The sequence below is a fragment of the Haliaeetus albicilla genome, chromosome 4 (genome assembly GCF_947461875.1).
Source record: "Haliaeetus albicilla chromosome 4, bHalAlb1.1, whole genome shotgun sequence".
Lineage (NCBI taxonomy): Eukaryota > Metazoa > Chordata > Aves > Accipitriformes > Accipitridae > Haliaeetus > Haliaeetus albicilla.
The window spans coordinates 47,488,800-47,501,117 of NC_091486.1; the positions used below are offsets into that span (position 1 = coordinate 47,488,800).

The window sequence follows — 12,318 nt, forward strand, 5'->3', positions numbered from 1 at the left end:
CAGGGAAGGGAATTTTCTGTGTGAAAGTTTGGGGGTTTGGTACCGCTCTGCATTACAGAGGAAGGGACAGCAGTGTCTGTCCCGACTGGTGTCGGATTCAGTGCAGAGGGATGGGATCCCACCCCCCCCCTTTGACCACCGCTCAGGGTGATTCACATTCCTCCGGCGTTCAACAGTGCAGCATGTACGCCCCAGGGAGCACAGAAGGGCAGCAGACGCCGTCACTCCCCTCAGGGTCACGTAACGATGCGAGACAAACGCACTTTTCAATCTATTTTATTACTTGACGTCCCATTTTCTATACCAGCTCAAGCCAAGTGCAGAAATCAGCCGCAGCATTTTCACCTCCCTGTTTTCGCGTCCTGGCGTGATACGGTCAAAAACTGATTTCACGGATGATCACAAAATCAGCTGCGTTCACACAAACCCCCCTACAAGCTCTCTGAAAGCCCACCCTGCTCCGTCGGTCCCCAGAGCCAGGTGACAGCATCGTCTAAATCCTGCAGCCTCTGAGAAGCCGTAATACATCTTTTTTTTCCCCCCACAGCCTTTTATAAGCCGGGTATTTCAGTAAACCATGACACAAACCCCGAGAGTCCGACTCTTTACAGAAGAGCTTGAAACTGCATCTCCCAGCTGAGCGCCGCACGCTTTGCGAGGACTCCTCGTCTCCCACCCCAAAAACCTATGGAATGCGACGTGAGCCCTGATCAGCTGGACTGTCACCTTCTAAACCCGGCTCCGTGCCCCAGTCAAAGCACCCTACTCACTCAAGCTCCCTCCCCTTCCCCCAAATCAACCACCCAAGCAGCGAGGTGAGAAAACCCCTTTGTGAGGGGCAGCTTTAACACCAAAAGCTCCCCCCGGCCACAGAAATTTAACTGTTGTATAAGGGAACCACCCTGGAGACGGCCTGCCTGCAGATTGGGCACCGTTTGGGCTCGGGGAGAGCCTGGTAGCACTCACTGCAAGAGCAAACGTGCCCACACTCCAGGAAGACGCAGGATTTGGTGTTGCTCAAGCAGACGACGCAGGCGTTTTTGAGCGTCTCTCCACCCTCCATGTTCATTTCGTGCATCAGGCGCTCCTGGGCCTGCCGGAATTCATCCTGCATTTGCTTGAGGTGCCGCCTCTCTCGGTGATGCCGGTATTGCTTCCGTAAAACAAAGAAGAGGACGGCACAGGTGGCGAAGCCAAAAATGACGGTCAGGATTTTCCAAAACCGGACGTTCGATTCTTGTTTCTGCAGCAAGGTGTGGAAATCCACGCTGCTCAGGTAGTAGGGCATGCCTTGTTTGGGGGGCTGCAGCTTGATCGTGGTGTTATCCAGGACCAGCTCTCCCACCCCTGTCAGCGCCGTGCCCACCTTCAGCATCTGCTCCGTCTCCTGAATGCCCTTCGGGCGCTCTCCGCTGATGTAGTGGCCGATGACGTCGGTGAAGGACTGGACGGAGGGATGAAATTTTTCGTACACTGTCTCCAGGCTGAGCTCGGCAGCGTCCAGCGGCTTCATCACCCTGATGGTGACACCGGTGCCTTCCTCCTGAGGGACCAGGTCGAAGGGGGTGGTGTTGGTTCTCTGGTGGATGATCTTCTCATAGTCGTTCCTGGGGAAGGAGAAGGGGATAAAGCAAACACAAGCGTTAGTGCTTCCCCCAAGGCTGGCAGGGAAACACCGTGTGGGCTGATCTGCCGATTTTGGGGACTGCCAGATGTCCCCTGCCCTGAGTGAAGTTTATTTGGATGGGACTCTCTGGAGAGCGGCGCCTTTCCCCTCAGGGAGGCTCGCCGCCCTCATCTCAACGCTTCTGCAGTTCCCACGGAAGTAGTGCGGGCTTCCACCATCACCAGGAGAGCACTTTGGCCCACCTAATTCCCCCTCCTCTCCCCGTGGTGTTCCCGGCTGCCAGAAACCGCCCTGTGAGGAGAAGCACTGCCTGTCACATGTGCAAATTTGATAACCGTCATCCGCTTAGGTGAGGCTCAAAGAGCGTCGCCGTGTTCTTGTTTCAGCAGCTCTTGTGGGCCAGGCTGCTCCCGGGACCATCCTCAGGTCCCCTGGGTGTGGGTATCACCCAAATCCAACTGAATTTCTGTTTTGAAGGTGTTGTTTTGCTTTGGAAATATTGTCCCGTGGCCACCTCCATAGCAACAACGTGGGGCTGCTGATAAATGTTCTGCCCACGTTGGGTTACTCTATGTGCTCGTCCCCTACAGCCCCAATATGAACTCTGAAAGGCTACGGCCCTGAAAAGAGCCAAACGTGCCCCGTTCCAGCAGCTGTAACTGTGCCACTGTGGGGTCCGGGTCTGGGGCATTTCTGGGCCTGAAGTTGTTTCGGCATCTCAGGGCCTTTGAGGGCACCTCAGCCAGTCTGAAAGCCGGACGTTCGTGAGTGCTGGGCACGTACCAGAGGTGGGTTGTTCGGTTCCACACCATTTTATGCTCCTGCAGCGTCAGCCTCTGAACGACACCCTTGCAGTTCTCCACAAACTGGCTGCTCAGGGTCTCCTTAACGGACCGCACCACGCCTGAAAGACAAATCCAAAGCACGTGCGTGAGGTGCTTGTTAATTTTCTGCTCCATTTGTTATGGCATACAGCGGGTACGGGCAGTATCTGAACGAGATGGGAGGCTGAAGAGGCTGCCTGACAGGGAGGACATGAGCTGCTGGGAGCAGAACCGCGGGGCTGGGGATGAAACCCAGCCAGCGAGGGGGTAGCCGGGGTGAGGATACACCCCCACCGCCCTGGCTTTGAGGCCTTGCCCCTACCTTCGATGACCGCGTAGGGGACGCAGCGTCCCGGCGCCTCCAGCAGCACCGCCCGCAGGTCTCCGTCCAGCCGGACCCTCCTGGCGCCCTGCGGGGAAGAAACGGAGGCCGCGGTTCAACCGACGACACCAGGCCGCGGTGCGGGCCGGGGCACCTGCGCGACACCCCCCCCCCCCCGCCCCGGGGGCCCGTCGCACCCACCTCGAGGCCGCGGGCGACGCGGGCCTTCTGCCGGTAGACGGAGTAGACCAGGGCGGTGAGGGCGGTGCTGGCGGCCAGCAGCACGGCCTGCGCGGCCGAGGGCCGCCCGCCGCCCTCCATCGCCGCCGCCGCCGCCGCGCCGTTACCGCGGCAACCGCCCGACGGCGCCGAGTGATGACGTAACCCGCGACGCTCTGGCAGCCGGCACCGCCATACCATAGAGACAAGGTCCGCCAGGGCCGCCGCTCCGGGAAGGGGCGGGGGGGGGCAACGAGGGACGAAGGGCGCAGAGCCCCCCTCCACACCCCCCCCAAGGCTTTGGTGAGGGGCCGGGGGAGCCCAAATCCAGCCCCACAGGGCCTGGGAGCGGGGAGGTGGGTCAGATCCCGGCTCCACGGGGCCTTAGCGAGGGTAAATCCCAGCCTCGGGGGTTTGGGGGGGGGGCAGGACAGATCCCAGCCCCCCCCCGCCCAGGGTCTTGGAGGGGAGACTAAGCTCCAGCCCCACAAGGCCTTGGGGGGGGGGGGGGATTAGCCCAAATCCCCCTCAGGATCTTGGTAGCAGGGCCCAGATCCTAATACCCCCAGTGCCCCCCCCTCTTCCCAAGGGCCTTGGCGGGGGTGGGGGGGGAGCTGCAGCCCAAATCCCAGCCCCCTGCAGAGCTTGGGGATGCCAAGCCAAAGCCTATCCCCCCCTAGGCCTGGGGGGGGGATATCTGCCCAAACCCCAGCCCTATAGCACCTGGGGGGGGAGGTGTTTGCACCCCCTTACCGGGGTGGGGGGCAGCAGCACCCCACGGCCCCGAAGGGGCCCCCCCCCCCACCACTGCGAGGACACAGCTCAGCACGGGGCCTGCGGGGACGCAGCCCCCAGCCCCATTTTGTTGGGTCTTTCTCCCACACCCCGTGCAGAGCCACGGCCCAGGCTGGCAGGTCCCTGTGCTGGGGGGGACACACACAAGACCCTGCCCTCCCCCCCAGCTTATCCCCTTGCTGTTATTTATTCTGGGAAAGCAGCAAAAGGGGAGGGGAAAAAAATAGTAATTTTTGGAAAATTATTGATCTTCAGGGCCTTGGCGCTGCTTATGGGGTGGGCAGTGGGGGCTGCAGGCAAAAGCCCCGCTCTTTGCTGGGGGGCTGAGGGACCAAACCCCCATTGCAGCCTCCCTGGTGCGGGCGGCCTTGTGCCACCCCCCCCAGCTCTATATTTAAAAAACCAAGTTGCCATGACTACACAGAGCGGCTCTTGCCAACCCTTGGTGCCGCAGGAAGGGTGCAGAAAGCGCAGGGGACCCTGCAGCCCCCCCCCGGTTTGGCTTCCCTTGCGAGGGGTAAATTTGGTATAAATCCCACCAAATTGCCTCGGTGACGAGCTTAACTCTTCCTCTCCTGTTTGCCAGGGCTCGGTCCAGGTGAGACACAGGCGCCGTTACACCGCAGAAAACACACATTAACTTTATTATGGCTGCCGCGGAGGAGGCACAAGAACAGGTTCAGAGGCAGGGGCCGGGGCGGGGGGGGTCCCTGGGGTGCAAACCCACCCCCCCCAGGGGTCTTCCTTGCAAACGAAGCCACCATCTTGTCCAGATATGTCCCCGAGGCGGGTCCGACTTTGGCTTGGGGCGCGGGGAGGGCACCTTGTCCCCAAAACGGGGTGACCCACTGCTGCCGCTCAGCACACCGGGGGCCGGGGGCCACGCAGGCTGCATCCCCGCATCTCCCTGGCCAGCCGCAGCACGGCGGCTCGCTCACCGGGGCCGCCGTCCCCTCGGGGTGCCCCGGTGCCGAAGGCCTCCTCCTCCTCCTCCTCCAGGATGGAGCTGAGTCGGGGGGCACAGCGGGCCCTCTCGGTGGGTGGGCGGTAGGGACACTTGGTGTTGAGCAGCCGGCGGAGGGGCACCAAGGGGACGATGGTGTCCCCCAGGAGCTGCTGCTGGACGTGGCGGAAATCATTCTGCCTTTTGAGGCGCTTGAACTCGTTGAAGGCGGAGGCAGAGGTCTGGTAGAGGAGCAGGGCCATGGCGCGAGCCTTGTCGGCTTTGGACACCAGGACGGCGTGGCAGCGCAGCACCACCGCCTTGTTCTTCACCTGGTGCCGGTAAACCCAGGCAAAGACTTTGGGGTGCCGGCGGTCGGCGGCGCAGTAAGTGATGCGGTGCAGGAGGTACGCGTGGCCCGGCCGGCGGGCTCCCTTCTCGCAGGGGGTCATACGGATGCCTTGGGGTCCCAACGTCAGCTTCATCTTGGCCCCGCCGGCCCCCGCGTCGCTCTTAGCCCAGATCTTGCCCACCGCCTCCTCCGTGCAGCCCTCGCCCTTGGCGTGCAGGGTGACGGCGTTGCCCAGGTACCGCACCGTGTACGTCGGGTCCTCCTTATTCAGCTCCACTTTCTGGCGTTTGCCGCGGAAGACGCTGCCCAGCCGTTCGAGCGGGCAGTCGGGCAGGAGGTCCGGGCAGGAGCGCAGGAAGCCGGCCAGCAACGCGGCGTAGCTCAGCCCTGGCCCCAGGCTCTTGCCTTTGCACTTACGTTCATTTTCCACCAGCACGAACTTGCTCCGGCGCCAGGGCAGCATCTCTGCTCTGCCGAGGGGCCCCCCCAGGCCACCCCGCACGCCTCCACTAATCCCGGCCCTGCCGCGACGGTTCCCCACCGACCCACTTGCGAGCAGAAAGACACCCCCCCACCACCACCAACACCACCAACCCCCAGACCCCAAAGCTGGCTGGGGGGTGTCCCCACACCCCCCCACCCGGGGGGGGGGTGGTGGGGAGGGAAAAGCCCCTACCCCAGCACAGCGGGATGCAGCTGCCGTACGCGATGCCGTCTGCCCAGGGAGGATGCGGAACCGCTTGGCCGAGGAGCCGCCGTGCTCCGGCTGCCGCTTGCGCTTGCTGCGGGAACGGTGGCTGCGGGGATGCAGCTAGCTCTCTGTGGGCTGCTCCACCTCCCCGCGACGCCGCGTCGCCCCGGCCTCGAGCACGCGGGGAGCCGCCGGCGGACACCCCCTGCCGCCGTGCACGCCGCCGGATGCGCGTTCGCTTCGTGCTCGGGCAGGGAAAGAAAGATGCTGGGAAAATCAAGGATTCCTCCCCACCCTCCATCACCACCAGCCATGCAGCGACCAGATCCGCCCCCCCCCCCACCCCCCCCCAGGACCAAAGCCCACCTGCATGGCGGGAAATTAGGGCAGGATGTGGGGGGGATGATTTTTGGGAGGGTCGGATGTTGGCTCCTGACCCTGGCATGAGAAAAGATGGGGGGGGGTCCCCCCAAGCATGAGTGTTGCACGAGGGAGTGCACGGGGGTTCGCAGATCCTGCGGATTTGCTGGTGGTTTTTGCTCCAGAAACCCTATTTTTTCCCCTTTATTTCCAAGCCAGCCAGACCTCCCTGCTGCTCCTCTTAGGCTGAGCTTTGGGCTTTTAACCTGTTGCTTTTAGCTCCGGCCAAGGCCCTGGGCTGGCTTCTTTCCAGGGAAAATGAAATGGGGGGGACTTTTGGGGAGCATGCGGGATCCCTGTGAGATTTCAGCTCCACAGTGGAGTCTGAGCTTGTTCAGGATTCAGCTCCTTTGGCTCAAACCCTAATTTCCACCTTTTTTATTATCACCTGGGGCTTCTTGCAGATGCAGCAGGGGGACCCCCCAGGCTCAGGGACCCACAAAGATGCTCCGGCTGCCTTGGGATTGAAAAATGGGGAGGAAAAAGGGGTAAAATAACAGCATGTGCCCCCAGTTTTAGTCCATTTGTGGAGGAAAACCCGAGCGCGGTGTTGCAGGGAGTGGGAAGCCATTTCCCAGCAGCTTCCCAGCTTTTCTACGGTTTGAGCAAAGCAACTGCAACCTTAAAATAGCTGCTTTGCAGGCAGGCAGCACCATTCCCGCTCCTCTCGCTGCCATGGCCTCGGCAGCCTTGTAGGTTTTTGCAGCCAAAATAATAAAAATTGCATGAGTTTGTGTGGTTTTCGGCTTTTCTGCTGCAGCTTGGGGTGTGTGGTTTGCTCCCGGTGTGAGGATGGTTTCGGGGAGGTGGCAATTAATGAATTAGTGCAAATGCGGAAGGTTTCTATCCACACCAGTCTCTGTCTCTCATTATTTCTGTCCTCACCCTCATCGGCAGAGGTAAGGACTCTATTTAATTGCTCGCTATTCCTATGGACGAGGCAGGTTTAAACCCTCCTTGAAAGCTTGTTTATTTATAGATCCCACATTATTTAGGAGGGGGGTCCCCTTGCTCTGGTCTGCTCCCACGGTGCCTCCCACCAGCTGCTCTGGGGCTGGTTTTCCTTTTCTCTCCCAGGTTTTGGGGGGATCGTGCCGCGTAACAGGGTGGGGGCCACAGGAGCATCTGCGGCTCATTTTAGATGGGAAAATAACTGGGGTATGCGCTTTGAAAGCTGAACAAAGGGCTCTGAGCTGATTCAGTGCTGCTAATCCTTCCTCTAGCTGCTTGTTTCCTTGACTGACTGCCCTTGCACGTAGCTGTCATCATTAGGTTCCAGGGTGAACGAACACCTGCACAGTGCAAAGAAGGTGGGTCGCCCAGTTATCCCCTGGGACAATACTGATCTCAGTGTCCCAGCTTTGATTTCTTGGGGTGCCTGTGGTCCTTTTGCTGCCCCACGCTCCGTTCTCAGCTCCAGGCATTTACACCACACATTGGCTGCTGCCAATTCAGGTGCTGTGTCCCAGCCTGTCGTGGCTTGTCAGCAGCGACCCAGCGGCAAGATTTGCTGGCAAAACCAGTGGGTAAGGTCAAAATCCTCCCAAAATCCAGCAAACTGTGCAAAAAATCCCAGTGATAAATCAATGGGGGCCGTGACACCCGTCCTTGCAGCCGTTAAATGGGGCATTAAGCTCTTCCAGCAAGGGGAAAAAAAGTTATCTTTAATTCAAGAGCAATTTGCTGATCAGCCTGGCATCCTGGGAGCCCTTTACGCCACGTGGGCTGATTCCCACGGAAGCACCAGCTGAACCGAATTTGGGCTCGGGTGGCACAAGGGCATCCCAAAACGGGCTTTTATCGCTTCTGACTTCAACCAGCTTTCCTGGCTGCTTGGCAGCTGGTTGTTAGACAACCTGGGAAAATGTGAGAGAGAGACAGAGAGAGAGAGATGTATATATATTTTTTTTTTCTGTTTTCAATCTAATTAATTTATTTCTTTTGATCTCGCTGATCAGGAACTGTTGTTCCCTGCCTCCCCTCCTGCCCCCCGCCAGGAGTGATTTAATGACATTTTCCTGTGGAGCCGCGCAACCAGTTTTCAACTGGGGAGGAAAAAAACTACCGAGGCGGTGGCGGAAAAACGCTCTGCTGGGACAGAAAAAGGAGGAGGTAAAAGAAAACAACCAAAAAAAAGGACAAATTGGAAAAAATGAGACAGCAGGCAGGGAGGGGATGCGGGACCCCCTGAGCCCGATGCTTTGGGGGTCAGGGCTGTCCCCCAGGGATGCTTCCCGGCATTCGGCTGCACGCCAGGGCGTTATCCCGGCGGGGCCGGCCAGCCTATTTTCCAGGCGAGGAAATATTTAACTGCGGCGTCAGCAAGCAGGGCAGGCGGGTGCAGGCATGGAGGGTGACGGCCAGCACCCGGCCCCCACTGCCCCCCCAGACCGACCCCACGGCGAGCGCCTGCAGCTCCTGCTGCGCCGCAGCCGGGAGGCCAAAAACTGTGCCTATTGCCCTTACAGCCGCTTCCCAGTGGGCGCCGCGCTGCTCACCGCCGGCGGGGAGATCTTCTCTGGTAAGCCGGGGCCGTGTGACCCCCCTCTTGGGTTTTGGGGGTCCCTCCTGCAACCCTTTGGCCATGCATGGGGGTGCAGTGGGGTCAGCATGGGGTGCTGGGGTCCCCGTCGTCCCCTCCCAGCTGCTTCTTGGCAGCCGTCACCCCTGTGCGAGCCAAAGATCGCGGCGGATGGGAAAATATGGGAAATAAATAGGGGAAGTGGGAACGCGTTAGTGAGAGCCTGGGATCAGGCGGTGCACACCGAAAAATGGCTTTTCTTTGCAAATCACCTAAAAAAAAATATCGCCTGGAGGGAAGCCAGCAGGGTTCGGGGTGGCTGAGTGAGTGCAGGGGTCTTCCCCGCAGGGTGCAACGTGGAGAATGCCTGCTACAGCCTGGGGGTGTGCGCCGAGCGCACCGCCATCCAGAAAGCCATCTCCGAGGGACACACCAGCTTCAGGGCCATGGCCATCGCCAGGTAAGGGTACGCTGAGAGCCGGCATGGCGAGGGATGGGCGGGGGGGGGGCAGCGGGAAAACCCTTGGTGCGCCCAAGGGGCAACTTCTGCTGCAGCAGCCCGAGTGTTTTTTTGGGGGGGAGCCAGGTTTTTGCGTGTTTTTTTGGAGGAAGTGGGGGGAAAATCTGCCATGGCTCCGTATTTATTGGTGCGTGAAGGTCTTCTGCAGATGTCCCCCCAATCCTCTGACCGCAAGACTGAACTCTCTGCACTTCTCCTTTGGCAGTGACATGGGGGACCAGTTCATCACACCCTGCGGCGCCTGCAGACAAGTGATGAGAGAGGTGATGGCTCGCGCGGGGGCCCCACGTCTCCTGACCCCAGGCATCTCCCCCTGAAACACGCAGAGGTGCAAAGAGGGGTGGGGGGGGTTGCAGCCTCCTGACCCCAGTCCCAGGGCTGGCTCCGGGTTCCTCAAGTTGCACTATCTGCTGGGAAAGGGGTATCGCTCCCTGTCCCACGGGAGCAGGTGCCCGATGGTAATCCATTAACTTGCCCTCCCCAGGGGGTTTTATTCCTCCCGGGAGCTGCTGGGTGCAGAGTTTGGCCCCAGGGCCGCCGCCACAGCTCTGGCAAGCCTGAAAATGGTTTTTTTTCCTGCAAAATCCAAGCCCCATGCAGAGCCCATCCTGCTCTCGCTTCCCTCCTCCCCACAGGCACCCTGGCACCCGCAGCCCATTTTTGGGTGGTTAATATTTAACAGGTCGCGGGACTCAGCTTGAAGGCTGGATTTGGCAGGTTCGGAGGTACCAGGGCTCGCGCTGGGGGGGCAAAACCACAGGATCTGAGCCCAAAATCCCCGCTGGGGTAGGTGATGCCGAAAAGCCGCCCCAAAATACATGTAATAGAGGGGGATGCTCCCCGTGAACCCGGGTAAAAAAAGGACTATTTGAGTAATTTGAGGAAGAAGCACAGGTTTTGCATTGGGCACTTCTCCCTCCCTCTTCTCCTCCAGTTCGGCACGGACTGGGACATCTACCTGACCAAAGCGGACGGCACCTATATCGTCAAGAGGCTGGAGGAGCTGCTGCCGCTCTCCTTCGGACCCGAGGATCTGAAGAAGGTGTGAGCAGCGCGGCTGCTGCCGGCCTTTGCCCTTTGGCAGCAGGGGAGAGGACGCTTTTCCCCAATTTTCCCAGCGTGTAAGCGGCTTTTTGGGGACGATGCAATGGGAAATGTGTTTATAGTGTTAAGTTACCCACTCCTCTCGCTCATCTTCTGATTCAGTGCTGATTTGCAGATGCTGGCCCCACCTTACCCCAGGGAAATGGAGAAATTAAATCACAGAAATTCCTTTTTACTAGAAAAAAAGTGTCCAGATATCGCTGTAGGCGAGAGGGGACTTCACAGATGGAGAAGGGTTTGATGCACGGCTCCAGCTCGGGCTTGTTGGTACAGAAACCACTCCGGAATAATGCAAAATTATTGCTTGGGAAAATGCTGAATTCTTCAGCTCTAAATTTGAAGCAAAAAGGAAAGGCTCCATCAACCCCAGCAGCTATTTATAAGCTAATTCAGATTAGGCGATTTACTGGAACTGGACAGTTATCACACTGAGCGTGTCCTTTGCTTGTTTCTCTCTGGCTTGTTTTCTTTGCTTTCATTCCGTTTATGGGGATGAAGAGGGAGAGGAGTTTTTGAGGGTTTCTGGAGAGTTTTCCGTCTCCAGAGTAGTGCCGTTTGCTGATTGTAATATTAATTTAATGATGCACAATGAAAAACAAATGCGCTCCATTTCCCAGCCAGTGCTGGGTTGGGCATTACTGCCTATGCCCAAGCAAAATAAAAGCAGTCCTGGTTTATCTCCTGTAGGTGCAGCAAATGATGAATCACAGGGGACGGGAAGCTGGGGCCCTTAGGTACGGCAGGAGGGTGCTGGCTGCGCAGGCAGGACACGACCAGGACGCTGCGTGGCCCACGGCGTGGCCAGGGCAGTGCTGCCTGCACAGCCAGCACCCTCCTGTCCTGCCTGACCCTGCAGAGGCCGTGTCCAGCTGCGTCCCGGGCTGTCCCCTGCGTTGCACTGGGCTGTGCCCTGCTCCGTGCCTTGTGGTGCGCTGGGCTGTGCACAAGCCATGCCCAGGGCAGGGTTCTGCTGCATGTCGGGCTGTGCCATGGCTGCACACAAGCCATGCCCAGGGCAGGGCTCTGCTGCATGTCGGGCTGTGCCCTGGCTGCACGCAAGCCGTGCCCAGGGTAGTGCCCTGCTCCGTGCACAAGCCATGCCCAGGGTAGTGCCCTGCTCCGTGCCCTGCTGTGCCCTGGCTGCATGCAAGCCGTGCCCAGGGTAGTGCCCTGCTCCGTGCCCTGCTGTGCACTGGGCTGTGCAAAAGCCATGCCCAGGGTAGTGCCCTGCTCTGTGCCCTGCTGTGCCCTGGCTGCATGCAAGCCATGCCCAAGGTAGTGCCCTGCTCCATGCCGGGCTGTGCCCTGGGCCGTGCACAAGCCATGCCCAGGGTAGTGCCTGGCTCCGTGCCCTACGGTGTGCTGGGCCGTGCACAAGCCGTGCCCAGGGTAGTGCCCTGCTCCGTGCCCTGCTGTGCCCTGGCTGCATGCAAGCCGTGCCCAGGGTAGTGCCCTGCTCCGTGCCCTGCTGTGCACTGGGCTGTGCAAAAGCCATGCCCAGGGTAGTGCCCTGCTCTGTGCCCTGCTGTGCCCTGGCTGCATGCAAGCCATGCCCAAGGTAGTGCCCTGCTCCATGCCGGGCTGTGCCCTGGGCCGTGCACAAGCCATGCCCAGGGTAGTGCCTGGCTCCGTGCCCTACGGTGTGCTGGGCCGTGCACAAGCCGTGCCCAGGGTAGTGCCCTGCTCCGTGCCCTGCTGTGCACTGGGCTGTGCACAAGCTGTGCCCAGGGCAGGGCTCTGCTCCATGCCGGGCTGTGCCCTGGCCGTGCCCAGGGTAGTGCCCCGCTCCGTGCCCTGCGGTGCGCTGGCTATGCCCCCCCGCGCACCCGTCCGTGCCCTGCCGCGCCCCGCCTTGCACCGGGCCCTCCTTTTTCCTCCCCGCCCGCCGCGCGCCCCCGGCAGGGACGGAGCCGGGGCGGCGGGGAGGGTGGGCGGGGAGAGAGAGGGGGCGTGGCGTCCCGCCGCGCGCCGGTGACGCCA

General features: G+C 60.2%; 3 protein-coding genes across 3 annotated transcripts; 1 reads left to right on the forward strand and 2 right to left on the reverse strand.

Annotated features, from left to right (window-relative positions):
• Positions 1–260: 260 nt before the first annotated feature.
• On the reverse strand, positions 261–3,128 carry MUL1 (mitochondrial E3 ubiquitin protein ligase 1). The gene is made up of 4 exons (XM_069782404.1): positions 2,975–3,128; positions 2,774–2,861; positions 2,411–2,531; positions 261–1,607 (listed from the first exon to the last, which is right to left on the reverse strand). The coding sequence occupies exons 1-4, from the start codon at positions 3,092–3,094 to the stop codon at positions 878–880; spliced, it is 1,059 nt and encodes a 352-aa protein (XP_069638505.1). The 5' UTR covers positions 3,095–3,128; the 3' UTR covers positions 261–877.
• A 1,274-nt stretch (positions 3,129–4,402) lies between these two features.
• FAM43B (family with sequence similarity 43 member B) lies at positions 4,403–6,049 on the reverse strand. Its single transcript, XM_069782405.1, has one exon. The coding sequence runs from the start codon at positions 5,543–5,545 to the stop codon at positions 4,646–4,648; it is 900 nt and encodes a 299-aa protein (XP_069638506.1). The 5' UTR covers positions 5,546–6,049; the 3' UTR covers positions 4,403–4,645.
• Positions 6,050–8,371: 2,322 nt separating this feature from the next.
• On the forward strand, positions 8,372–11,015 carry CDA (cytidine deaminase). The gene is made up of 4 exons (XM_069782406.1): positions 8,372–8,714; positions 9,063–9,174; positions 9,440–9,497; positions 10,169–11,015. Exons 1-4 carry the CDS (start codon positions 8,540–8,542, stop codon positions 10,280–10,282), a joined length of 459 nt encoding a protein of 152 aa, XP_069638507.1. The 5' UTR covers positions 8,372–8,539; the 3' UTR covers positions 10,283–11,015.
• Positions 11,016–12,318: the final 1,303 nt, after the last annotated feature.

Coding starts and splice junctions, on each gene's coding strand:
- MUL1 (XM_069782404.1), bottom strand. CDS start 3,094: ATGGAGGGCGGCGGGCGGCCCTCGGCCGCGCAGGCCGTGCTGCTGGCC. Junction 2,862..2,974: donor GCGTCGCCCGCGGCCTCGAG/GTGGGTGCGACG, acceptor TCTTCCCCGCAG/GGCGCCAGGAGGGTCCGGCT. Junction 2,532..2,773: donor CCCCTACGCGGTCATCGAAG/GTAGGGGCAAGG, acceptor TTTGTCTTTCAG/GCGTGGTGCGGTCCGTTAAG.
- FAM43B (XM_069782405.1), bottom strand. CDS start 5,545: ATGCTGCCCTGGCGCCGGAGCAAGTTCGTGCTGGTGGAAAATGAACGT.
- CDA (XM_069782406.1), top strand. CDS start 8,540: ATGGAGGGTGACGGCCAGCACCCGGCCCCCACTGCCCCCCCAGACCGA. Junction 8,715..9,062: donor CGGCGGGGAGATCTTCTCTG/GTAAGCCGGGGC, acceptor TCTTCCCCGCAG/GGTGCAACGTGGAGAATGCC. Junction 9,175..9,439: donor AGGGCCATGGCCATCGCCAG/GTAAGGGTACGC, acceptor CTCCTTTGGCAG/TGACATGGGGGACCAGTTCA.